This window comes from Colius striatus, chromosome 22 (genome assembly GCF_028858725.1).
Source record: "Colius striatus isolate bColStr4 chromosome 22, bColStr4.1.hap1, whole genome shotgun sequence".
Taxonomy (NCBI): Eukaryota; Metazoa; Chordata; class Aves; order Coliiformes; family Coliidae; genus Colius; species Colius striatus.
Window position 1 is genome coordinate 7,571,367 of NC_084780.1, and position 11,616 is coordinate 7,582,982.

General features: G+C 58.6%; 1 protein-coding gene across 1 annotated transcript; it reads right to left on the minus strand.

Moving 5' to 3' along the window:
• Positions 1–1,411: 1,411 nt before the first annotated feature.
• TNNI1 (troponin I1, slow skeletal type) lies at positions 1,412–5,785 on the minus strand. Its single transcript, XM_062013660.1, is given in 7 exon segments — positions 1,412–1,713; positions 2,000–2,110; positions 3,346–3,522; positions 3,986–4,075; positions 4,163–4,294; positions 4,921–4,962; positions 5,771–5,785. Coding segments are annotated over 6 exon segments (564 nt in total). The 3' UTR covers positions 1,412–1,713; positions 2,000–2,002.
• Positions 5,786–11,616: the final 5,831 nt, after the last annotated feature.

Here is an 11,616-nt window from a genome sequence, read left to right on the forward strand (position 1 = left end):
ATGCAAAGTCATCTCCAGCCTACAGTGGGTACACTTGGGCTCTAGGACCTTGCTGAGTGCACCCTGGCTGGCTCTTACTGTGGCTGCAGAGATGAGCTGAAAGCCCTGAGGTCTCATTCTGCAGCACTTTCAAGGGTCTTGGTGTGCAGGGTCTGAGGAGGAGCTGGGCACAGGCACAGGCTGCTGAGCATCGGTGGGAGCCTGGTCCCACAGCACCCATCTCCTGTATTGTCTTTCATCTCACTACCAACCCCCTCCTCACCTCATTCTGCAGCTCCTTCTTGGTTTTAAATCACCAATTAGCATAATTGCACTAAGCTCAGAGCAACTGCTCTCCACATGGACTCAGCTTCTCCTGTTCTGCTGCTGTTCCAGCTCTGAAGAAGCCTTTGTTACCAGGAAACCTCCCTTGCATTTTCCAGCTATACCAGTTGGTCAGGTAACAGTTATTATCTCTCCCTACACACCTTTCTTCCTCTGCCAGGATCGTTGCTGAGTGTGTGAGTTCCCTCTGGGGATAGTCCCCAGTGAGATCCCAGGATGCTGCCTCGCCGTGGCTCCCACTCAGGGGGAGAGCTCAGAGGGGTGAAAGCCCAGCTAAAACCTTGTGGTGGGTCAGGTTGAGTCGTGGCAGCATCTGGGGATCTCACTCTGTGGGGTCTCTGATAGGGATGGAGGGTCAGATGGAGAGACAGACCTGCCCCTGGCCCATGGCCCCACAGAGACGAGCTGTCGTGGGTTTGTGTGGGGAGACACAGAGGTGGCTTCATGAAACAAAGAGCTGCTGGAAGCTTCCCTTGGACCTGATAGGACCAGTCAGCTCTGAGATGGACACAATGCTGACCAAGACCATGTCAACTAGTGATGGAGCCAGTACATCTGAGATTAACACTTGGGAAGGGGAAGAAGTTGCTGTGCAGAGGCAAAAGTGCAGCAGAAGCAGCGAGAATGTGAGAACAACGTCTCTGCAATGGAGAAGGAGGGGGAGGAGGTGCCCTGGCACTGGAGCAGAGATTCCCCTTCATCCTGGGGTGCAGCCCATGGCTTTGACCCCATGGGAAGCCCAGGCTGGAGCAGGTTTGCTGTCAGGACCTGTGACCCCATGGGGACCCACCCTGGAGCATGAAGAATTGTAGCCCAGGGGGAGGACTCACATTGGAGAAGTTCCTGGAGGACCCCAGACTGGAGCAGGGGAAGTGTGAGGAGTCCAACCCTCGAGAGGCAGCAGCAGCAGAGCCCATCTGTGATGAACTGACCACAACCCCCATTCCCCATCCCCTGAGCTGCTGGGAGGGAGGGGGCAGAACCCCAGGACACGAGCCCACGCGGCGCTTTGCCCAGGAGACCGTCCTTTAATACACATGCAGCCGTGTGGGTACAGCTCAGGCTGCACCCACGGGAGGATGGGGGAGTGGGAGGACCAGCAGCCATCTCTGGGACCTCTCTGCAGTGGTGGGAGGAGGGGGATGGCCAGTGAGCCCTTGGGTTCAGCATGGCCAGTGCAGGTGATACTGAGGAGCCACAGTGCCAGGCTGTGAAGGAGTGAAGCTGATGGCAGTGCTGAAAGAAAGAAGCTCAGATCTCCTTCCACACAGTTGTCCATGTGTTTCAGCTCAGTGATGGATTCAGGATAAGGGTGTAAAGAGCACAGAGGGGCAGCAAGGGAAAGGGAGGCTGGCAGCAGGAGTGGGGAGGCTCTTCTTCCAGATGCTCCTGTGGGAAAGAAACAGAGAGCAGTGGGGCAGAAAAGGAGTATTAGCAGCCCAGTGTTGGTGCCAGCTGGGGAAGGGTCTGCAGCACAAGTCAGGCACAAGTGAGGGAATGGGAGAAGAGGAGGCTGAGGGGAGGCAAAGGTGTGGAGCTGAGGTGCTGAGGGCCAGGGGTTGGTGCTGGGCTGGGCAGGGTGAGGCTGCAGCAGCTTCAGGGGCTTTAACAACCCAAATGGTTCTGTGATTCCAGAGCAAGAGGCATCACAGAGGAAGAAGGAGCAACCCCTCACCTCTCACTGGCCTGTGGGAGATTTGGCAGCATCAAACATCTTCTTCCTCCCCTCCATCCCTGACATGGCCTCCACGTTCTTGCGCCAGTCACCCACTTCCACGGGACGCTCCTGGCAGGAGGGACAGGGCTGTCTGTGTGACAGGGCAGGCAGCAGCCCCACACTCACCCACCACCCTGCTCCCCCAGACACAGACCACAAAGATGGCAAAGAGCAGCCTGATCTCCAAGCAGAGGTCTGGATTCACGTGGATACCCCCTCACCCAGCCTGGATAAGAGCTGTTAATGCACCAGAAGGCACAAAGAGCCCTGAAAGTGTCTTTAGGAGGAAGAGACCAGCACGTGGGGCTCTCTCCAAATGCACACCGAGGCAAATGCAAGCAAAACCACCTTCTACACAGATCTCCCAGCCCACAGAAAACCCATTTCCACCTTCTCTGAGCCTGTGGAGTGGGCTGGGATCGTTGGTGTGACAGTGAGAGCCCGGCAGCCCCTTCCAGCACAGAAAGGGGAGGCAATGGCAGCTGTGGGAGCATGCCCAGGTGTCTGCTGTGCCAACCCACAGGCATTCAGAGATTGCAAACCCTGCCCCAGGATCATCTCACAACAGCACAAATAAACCCAGATCTTCTCCCCACCTGGTGCTGAGGAGTGTAACCACAGTTCTGTGTGCAAAGAGCTGAAAGTGTGCTGTACCAGCAACAGGAGGGGGGGAAGGGAAAAGTAACTGAAAATTGATATTCTCATCCAATCTGCTGAACAGAGAGGCCAAAAAGGGTAAAAATCCTTTGGGCAAAGGCCTCAGGAAAGCAGTGGAGCTCTCACTGGGGTGTCTGCACACCCCAGGCAGCTGTGGGCATCACTCGAACTGAGACTTTCACCTCTCTATGCAAAGCTGGTGTGAACTGAGGTGTTTATCTCAGGTCAACTGTGCTTGCTGGGCTTGCTCTGTCTTATCTAATCTGGGTCTGGGAGTTTCCTGGGTGTTTTCAGGGTGTGATTGCATGGAATGGGAGTTCTCCTGCTTCCCTAGAAGACCAAAGATGAAACTCTCTGCTCAAGAAACATGCCAAGGCTGCCCCAGCTGAAAGACTCCCACACGCTCTGAGAGGGAAGAGCATCAGATGCAGCACTAAACCTGACTTGTTTCCATCCACCAGTGACCTGGACCAGTCAAACTGCTCCCACATGTTCCTCCTACATCCCACAACAGGCAGTGCCTCACAAGGACTGCCCAGCGCTCGTTTCTGAGGCTCACAAGGGATGAGCACAACCCACACAGGCTGCACAGGGGACCTTGCAGAAGGTCCCTAGGAGGTGTCTCCATCTCTAGAAGAGTCCCCCACCTTCTCTGTGTCCTCCTTCTTGACAGATTTCAGGTTGGCCCTCAGGTCCATGGAGACCTTGTGCTTGGAGCCCAGCAGAGCCCTGAGCATGGCGTCGGCTGACACCCGCACTCGCCGCAGGGGAGGTCGCTTGAACTTCCCTCGGAGATCCAGCACTTTGATTTTCAGGTCTTTAATCTGCAGGTTGAGGAAAAGAGGAGGAGGGGGGGAGGCCCTGGCATGGCTGCTGCCTGGGTGAAGTAGGAGACTCTGCTGACACTGAGCCCCAGAGGGGTCTGTGCTTCTCCTGCAGCCATGAGGACCACCTCCAGCAAAGGGCTGTCCACCTGGGCACAGAGCTGGTGTCATTGCCTTGTCCCAGCCTGTTCAGATGGCAGATGTGCCATGAGAAGCAGCTCTCAGAGCCACAAAGGGTGACCAGGAGACTGAGGAGGTTGCCTGTGGACAGGTTGAGTTCCCCGAGGCAGGGATGAGCCTTGTGCTGAGTGATGTCTTGCAGAGCAAATACCAACCCTTAGATAACCCTGGTGAGTGTTCCACATCCAGGCTCAGCCCAGCCCATGACAGGCCCCCATCAAGGCCCAAGCTACCACGTGGGAGGGAGTTAATGCAGGAGCAAACAGCCCCTCCTGCCTCCTACCTCCCGAGTGTTATGGTTGCATTTTGCTTCAATGTCGTATCTCTCTTCATCCACAATCTCGACCTTCTCGTGCAGCTCCCTGCACAGGTCCTGGGGGCCAAGCACAACAGGACAGGGGTGAGAGGTGCTCCTCCATGCTCCCAAGGAGCTCACTCCACCCCCAGAGCCGAGCAATACCTGGAGCTGGCTCAGGGAGAGCCCACTGGTGCGCAGCGGCGTGATCCGCTCGGACAGGTAGCGCTCCTTCTCTGACTGCTTGTCCACGAGCTCCTGATCCCACTCCTCCTTTGCCTTTGCCAGCATCAGACTCTGTGAGCACAAGCAGAGGGGAGCAGATAGGCACAAGTGTGAGCAGACAGGCTCCTTTGTTCTCCTGTGCCTCCCCACACAACATCTCTAGGATGGGATGGGTCTGTCTGCCTCCCAAACCTGCCCCTCCCAGAATCACTGTTCTGCTTCAACACACATCAAAAAGTCTCAGCACCTTTGGTGTGGTGACCCTGAAGGCAGAGGGAAGAGTGTGGCCAGAGGTACCACAGAGCTGTGGTGGTCCCAATGGGTGGGTGCTGACTTGGGCAGTTTCTTTGCATCAGTTTGCTGTGGCATTAAGTGACTTTCCCAAGCCACAACCTGGGGACCTCCCAAACTTGAGCTGCTGGTGCACAAACATGAGCTCTGTGGCTTTAGAGCTGAGGCATCAGAGTCTCTCCCCACCTGAGTGAAATGGAGGTTGGGGGAGGTTTGTTTGGTGCATGGACCACAAAGCCCACATGAGTGAGGGTTTTGGAGGAAGCAAGAGGTGGGAATGGCAGCTGCTCCCCAAGGCCCATCCTTCTGCCACTCCTCATCGCTGCCCCACTGACCACACACTTCAAGCCTGGCTCCATTACCCCAGCAAGACAAACCCCAGGGAGTTTCCAGCCCTCAGGACTCACCTTCAACAAGAGTTTGCGTGAGGCTGTGATCTTGGATTTTCTCTAGGGGAAAAAAGCCACAACTTTGAAAACAAACTCACAGCAAATGCAGAGGAGCATCAAAATCACTCCCAAGAGGCAAGGAAAGGTGCTCACCTCCCTGCAGGCAGGTGTGAGTTCAGAAGGAGCAATAAGGAAGAAAAGAGAACAGGGAATCAGTGAATAAAAGTTAAAGAGATGACAATCAAGAAAATCATCTCATGTGGCTGCAGTTGGTTTCCCTGCTTCTGTATCTAAGAGTTGCCACCGCAGGTGAGGCAGGTCTGAGGTGATGCTGCTCTGGGAATGCAGCAGGTGCTCGAGGCCACTGCTCAGAACGCCAAAATGCCACTGAGTGTGGCACATGAGCTGTCACAACTGCCACAGGGACACTGAGGGGCTGCAGCGTGGCCAGAGCCGGGCACAGAGCTGGGGAAGGGGCTGGAGCACAAGGGGCTGGGGAGGGGCTGAGGGAATGGGGGTGTTGAGCCTGGAGAAGAGGAGCCTGAGGTAGGGGTCGGTCTCTTCTCCCCAGGAATGAGTGACAGGACAAGAGGCAATGGGCTGCAGCTGCCCCAGGGGAGGGTGAGGTTGGAGCTGAGGCAGAACTGTTTCCCTGAGAGGGGTGTCAGCCCTGTGCCAGGCTGCCCAGGGAGCTGGGGCAGTGCCCAGCCCTGGAGGGATCCCAAAGCCGTGGGGCTGAGGTGCTGAGGGGTCAGTGCTGGGCTGGGCAGGGTGAGGGCAGGGCTGGGGCTGCAGCAGCTCCAGGGGCTTTTCCAGCCCAAAGGATTGTGCGTTCCTGTGCAGCGAAGCCGGGGGAAACTCGCGCTACTCACGGCTCCGGCATCGCGGCGAGAGGCTGCTGGGCTGCGGGCGGGGAGCGGCTGCACGGGAAACCAAAGGGAAGAGAAAGAAAGGCAAGAAACTGAAACCAAGGAGCAAATCCCAAAGCCCAAATGCAGCCGAGGCCGGGAAGCGCCGGCGGGACCCTGCCCGGGGCCGGTGCTGCCCCCGCTGACGGCGGACGGGAGCGACTCGGCGCTGGGACACACCGAGCGCAGGGCTGCGGGGAAAGCTTCCAGGCGAGCTCCGGGCTGCCCCCAGCCAGCCCCGCGGGACTCGGGCTCCTGCTCCTCAGGGTTTTTCCCAAGCACGGAGCTGCGCCCCCGCCGGCGGCATCACCCGCCCCAGCTCGGGGCCAGGGGACGGACGAGAGAGGGGATGGAAAGATCAGGAGAAACGAGGCACCTCGAGGCTTTCCCCCACCACATCGGCTCGGGGAGACCCATCCTGCAGCTCCCCGGGGGCGACTGCACGGACAACGGGACCGAAGCCCATGGCGGAGTGATGGAGAAGGGCAGCGAGATGCAGCTGAGCAGGTTCCTTCGGCAGCCCCGTCCCTCCGGCTTCGTGCTTGAAATGTGCTCGGTAACCCTCTGCCCTGGCAGCTGCTCCCAAGTGCTCTGCCTCCACAGCCTCCCCTGCACTGCCTCCAACCCTCCCCTCCCTCACCAAGAAGACAGCACTGTGCAGCCCTGTTTAACAGAGAAATGTGTGAGAAAATGCCAATCAAACTGGGGGGTTTCTCTCTTTGAGAGCTGATGCCACATCTCAGAAGGGAAGAGATGGGGGGGTTTAGTCCTTTCCCTCAGGACTGAAGTGACAAAGCTGAGATTTGGGTTAACATTTTTGCCTTGGTCTCTTTGCATCCTCCTAAACTCAGAAACTGTCTAAAAAAACCCCCAAAGATTCCTGCTGGGGGGAATAGAGGGGAAAAAAGGAGCAATTGTGATCTCCAACAGCTGCTGCTGGGTGTGTGGAGCCTGAGCTGTGCAGCTCCCAGTGCAGCTCCTGCTCCCTGTGCCTGTGGCTGCCTGAAGGAATGCAGCCAGGAGGGAAAGTGCCACAAAACCCCAGGAGGAATCATCTCCCTCAGAGCCTGCCACATGGCTGGATTTACAAGGAGAAATCCCAAGGACAGGATTTTTTCCTCTCTCCAAAGCCACATCACTTTGCTGCACCTGGGTTCCAGCCGTTCTGGAGACTTGGTGATGTGACAAACATCCCAGAGGACATGGAGGGAAGGCAGCTTCTCCTGCCTCACACAGGGAGCATTGAGCAGGTCAGGTCCCAGCTGCTTCCCCTCAGTTTAGTTCAGGGGAGGTGGAAAATTGGCTCCTGGAGGTGAGCAAGGGCTGGGCAAAGCCTCCCAGCATCTGCAGCAATCCCTGCTGGAGCAGAGCCTGCTGTCCCTAGAACGTGAGACTCATTCCACACTCGAGGCTGATGACCTCTACCCAAGGTCAATCAATTCTTAGGGCCAGATAGTTCTAAATTGGCTTCCCAGGGGACAACTGGGACTCAGTGGTACCAGTAAGACATTCCCAGCATCTCATGCAGGGACTTGCAGGCTCCAGCTGGATCTGAAGCATTCACAAGAGATTCTGGTCCCTGATGGGGACAAAGGGATCTGGACAAACTCATTCTGCACTCTTCTCATACCCCACCCATGAACAGAATCAAAAGCTTGTTAAACCATTAGATCACAGAAATCCTTCCAAGAAATAAAAGCCCATCAATCCAAACTGCTCAATGCTGACATCCTCCCTCATGCCAGGGGCCAGAGACAGCCCAGGAACACGATGCCACACGCACTCTGCTCACAGCCTTGCTCCCTGCTCACACAAGGCAAAGGCACACAGGCAAATGCTCCCCAAAATGCTCTTGTTGGCCAGTTTTCAGGGGGTCAAATCTCAGCTCCAGAGCCCAGTTGGGTGTTTTGGTGATGTTTGTCCCCCTGCACTCTCACCAATCCACTGTCCAAGAGCAGAGGAAAAGTTTGAGCAGCCTCAGGGGGGAGAAATTCAGGCAAACTCCTGAGGTTCATGTCTCTAAGTGCAGGTCCTGAGGGTCTCATGCTGGTGCCTGTGTGGCCACATGCAGGGAGTCAGGGGGGAGGGGACACGGGGCAGCCTTACCTCGGGGCTGTGCAGGAGGAAGGTGATGCCTGGCCTCTGGAGAGCTGCTCACTGCTGGGGACTGCTGGTGGAGGGGGAGTATAAAATCCCAGGCTGCCTGCAAGTGGTCAGTAAAAATAGCACAAATCCCCTCTTGCAGACACACGTTTGCCACGAGCCCCAGAGGCCTGTGACGTGCCACACACCTGGGCAGGGGCTGGAACATGGGGTTACACACACACACTGACACACACACAGCATGGGTCAGGGCACCTGTGTGGCATGGAATCAGACATTCCATGGTGGGGGCTGGAAGGGCCCTGCAGAGCTGCTCCAGCTCCAGCCCCTGCTACAGCAGCTTCCCCTGGCTCAGGGGGCACAGGAACGTGTCCAGGTGGGGTTGGAAACCTCCTGAGGAGCCTCCACACCCTCCCTGGGCAGCCTGGGCCAGGGCTCCCTCACCTCAGCACCAAAGGAGATTCTCCTCCTGTTTAAGAGGAACTTTCTGTGTCCCAGCTGATGTCCATCAGCCCTTGTCCTGTCACAGGGCACCACAGACACAAGTGTGTCCCCATCCTCCTGACACCCACCCTGTAGGTACTTACAAGTGCTGCTGAGGTGCCCCTGAGCTCAGGCTTCTCTTCTCCAGGCTGAGCAGCCCCAGGCCTGCAGCCTTTCCTCCTCACACACATGTTCCATCCCCTCAGCACCTTGCTGTCCCTGCACTGGCCTCTCTCCAGCAGTTCCCTGTCTCTTCTGAGCTGGGAAGCCCAGAGCTGGCCACAGGACTCCAGACAAGCCTCAGTAGAGCAGAGAGGGAGGAGAACCTCCCTCACCCTGCTGCCCACACTCTTCTTAACACACCCCAGGCTGCCATTGGCCTTCTCACCCACAAAGGCACACTACTGGCCCATATTTAGTCTGTTATCAGCAGGACTCCCAGGTGTTTCTCCACAGAGGTGACAGATTTGGTGCTCTCGTGCTGTTTGCGTGGGAAGCAGCCCAGCTTGGCCAGCACGTTCAGGTGTGTGTGTGCAGCTGTGCCAGGTCAGGCTGAGCGTGGTGCAATGGCAATGCCAGTGCAGATGGGCTGTACATTCATCACCTCACATCTGCCTTTCTTCTCTCTGATGGAAACCAGCTGGAAAAGCCCCTGGGGCAACGTTCTGTTAGGGCATCAGGACCACCCAGACTTGCCCAGCACAGCACAGCAGGTTGGGATGCTCAAGGAGCTTCCAGCCCTTCATGTTTTCCACATGGAATTCCTGAGAAGCAGCAGGAAAGCTTCTGTCTCACCCCCCTGCACCCCACCAAGCCCCTTGCCCAGTGTCCCTGTGGAGGGAGGCTTGGCAAGGCAGGAGACCACAAGGACAGGCAACACCTGTTCCCTGGGATATTTTCAGGGGCAAATTTAGGAGCAAACAATTCCCAGCGTGCAGCCCAGCAGGGACAATGCCTGGCATTTTAATCCTGAGGCTATTATGGTCATGGAGGGACATGCAGCTGCATGCATGGGGTAGCTCTCATGATGGGGAGCAAAGACAACTCCCCTGTCCTGCAGAGCAGGAGGGTCACAGCTGCCTGCCCTGGCTCCTTCCTCCCTTTCCCAGGCACCACAGTGGGAGCTCTGTGCTGGTGAGGCTCTGCTGTGAGGTTGGTGACAGTGGCAGTGACAGTCCCATCCTTCATTTGACCTAGAATCATAGAATCCCAGCATGATGGGAGGGATTGGAAGGGTCCTGCAGACAGTGCTGATGAGATCCCCCCTCAGGCTTCTCTTCCCCAGGCTGAACAGCCCCAGGGCTGCAGCCTTTCCTCCTCACACACATGTTCCAGCCCCTCAGCACCTTGGTGGCCCTGCACTAGATAAACCTGCACCAGCCAAGTCCCAGCAAGCAGAGGAGAAACCCTCCCTGCACCCAGCAGCCTCGGGAGCCCCTCCAAGGATATTTCCCCTTCCCCAGCTCCAAGTGCCAGCAGATCTGCTCCCAGCCCCCAGGGAGGAGGAGGAGGAGGAGGAGGCAGCTTTATAGCAGCCTGTTAGACCTTTATAAGGCAAAAGCCCCCGCAGGGCCATGCCTCCAGCATCTTTCCTCTCAGCTGCCTTGGGATTGTTTTCAGAGCACAGAGGAGCCAAAATTAGCCGGTGACAAAGGCACCACATTCCCTCCAGCCCTGCCCCAGGGACCCAGGCTCGGCACTGCACGGGGGCTGCTTCGGATGCCATTTGCTCCAGTCTCAGGTTTCGTCCTCTGCTGGGACCTGGAGTGAGGAGGAGGAAAGGGCAGGCGAGGGAGGGGGTCGTGGGACCCCTCAACTGATGCTTTCAAAGGCTGCCAGGAGGGGTGGGCAGCAGCAGGACTGGCAGGAGCTCAAGGTCTCTCCATCCCTCCTCTCCAGCTGACGTTTTGGGTCTCCATCCCTGGCTTGCGAACTGCAGTGGGCTGTATCCCGGTGCAGGGCTGTATCCCGGTGCGGGGCTGTATCCCCGTGCGGGGCTGCATCCCGGTGCGGGGCTGTATCCCGGTGCAGGGCTGTATCCCGGTGCGGGGCTGTATCCCCGTGCGGGGCTGCATCCCGGTGCGGGGCTGTATCCCGGTGCGGGGCTGCATCCCGGTGCGGGGCTGTATCCCGGTGAGGGGCTGTATCCCGGTGCGGGGCTACATCCCGGTGCGGGGCTGTATCCCGGTGCGGGGCTGTATCCCGGTGCGGGGCTGTATCCCGGTGAGGGGCTGTATCCCGGTGCGGGGCTGTATCCCGGTGCGGGGCTGCATCCCGGTGCGGGGCTGCATCCCGGTGAGGGGCTGTATCCCGGTGCGGGGCTGTATCCCGGTGCGGGGCTGCATCCCGGTGCGGGGCTGTATCCCGGTGCGGGGCTGCATCCCGGTGCGGGGCTGTATCCCGGTGCGGGGCTGCATCCCGGTGCGGGGCTGCATCCCGGTGCGGGGCTGCCTCTCCTCCCGCTGCAGGGCTGCCTCCACCCTCCCCCAGCTCCACGTTCGTTCCCTTTGCAGAGCCCGGACCGAGCGGGAGAGCCGCGGGGTGCAGAGGAGCGCCGGCTGGGGGCTGCGGCAGCGTGTGCCCGGGCAGGGCTGGCAGTGCCCACCCCCAGCTGTGCCCCGGCCCATCTGCGCTCCGCAGCTCGGCACATCCCGCCCGGTTCCCTCTCTGTCTCTCTCTCCGTTTTCTTCGCAGGCTTTTGGGTGACGGTGTGCGCGGTGCAGAGGGTCCCGCGGGGATCCCGCAGCCCGGAGCATCCCACGGAGCGCTGACATCCCGGGAGACGGTCGGGGAGCGCCTGTGGACAGGTACGAGCGGAGCCGAGGGGTCGGGGAAGGGGGCGAGGGAGCCGGGACCAGACCCCAGGGAGCAGGAGGAGCCGTCAAAGGGTCGTGGCTGTGCCTCGGTTTCGCGTCTCAGGGAGGGACGGGCTGCAGGCTCCGGCTGCCGTCACACGAGGGCAGCAGAGTCCCGCGTCACCGCTGCCCCGCGGGGCGACCCCTGCCCAGATGTGCGACCCCTCCTCCAGATGTGCGACCCTTCCTCCAGATGTGAGACCCCTCCCCAGATGTGAGACCCCTCCTCCAGATGTGAGACCCCTCCGAAAATGTATGACTCCTCCCCAGATGTGCAAACCCCTCCTCCAGATGTGTGACCCCTCCCAAAATGTGCGACCCCTGCCCAGATGTGACATCCCTCCTCCAGATGTGTGACCCCTCCC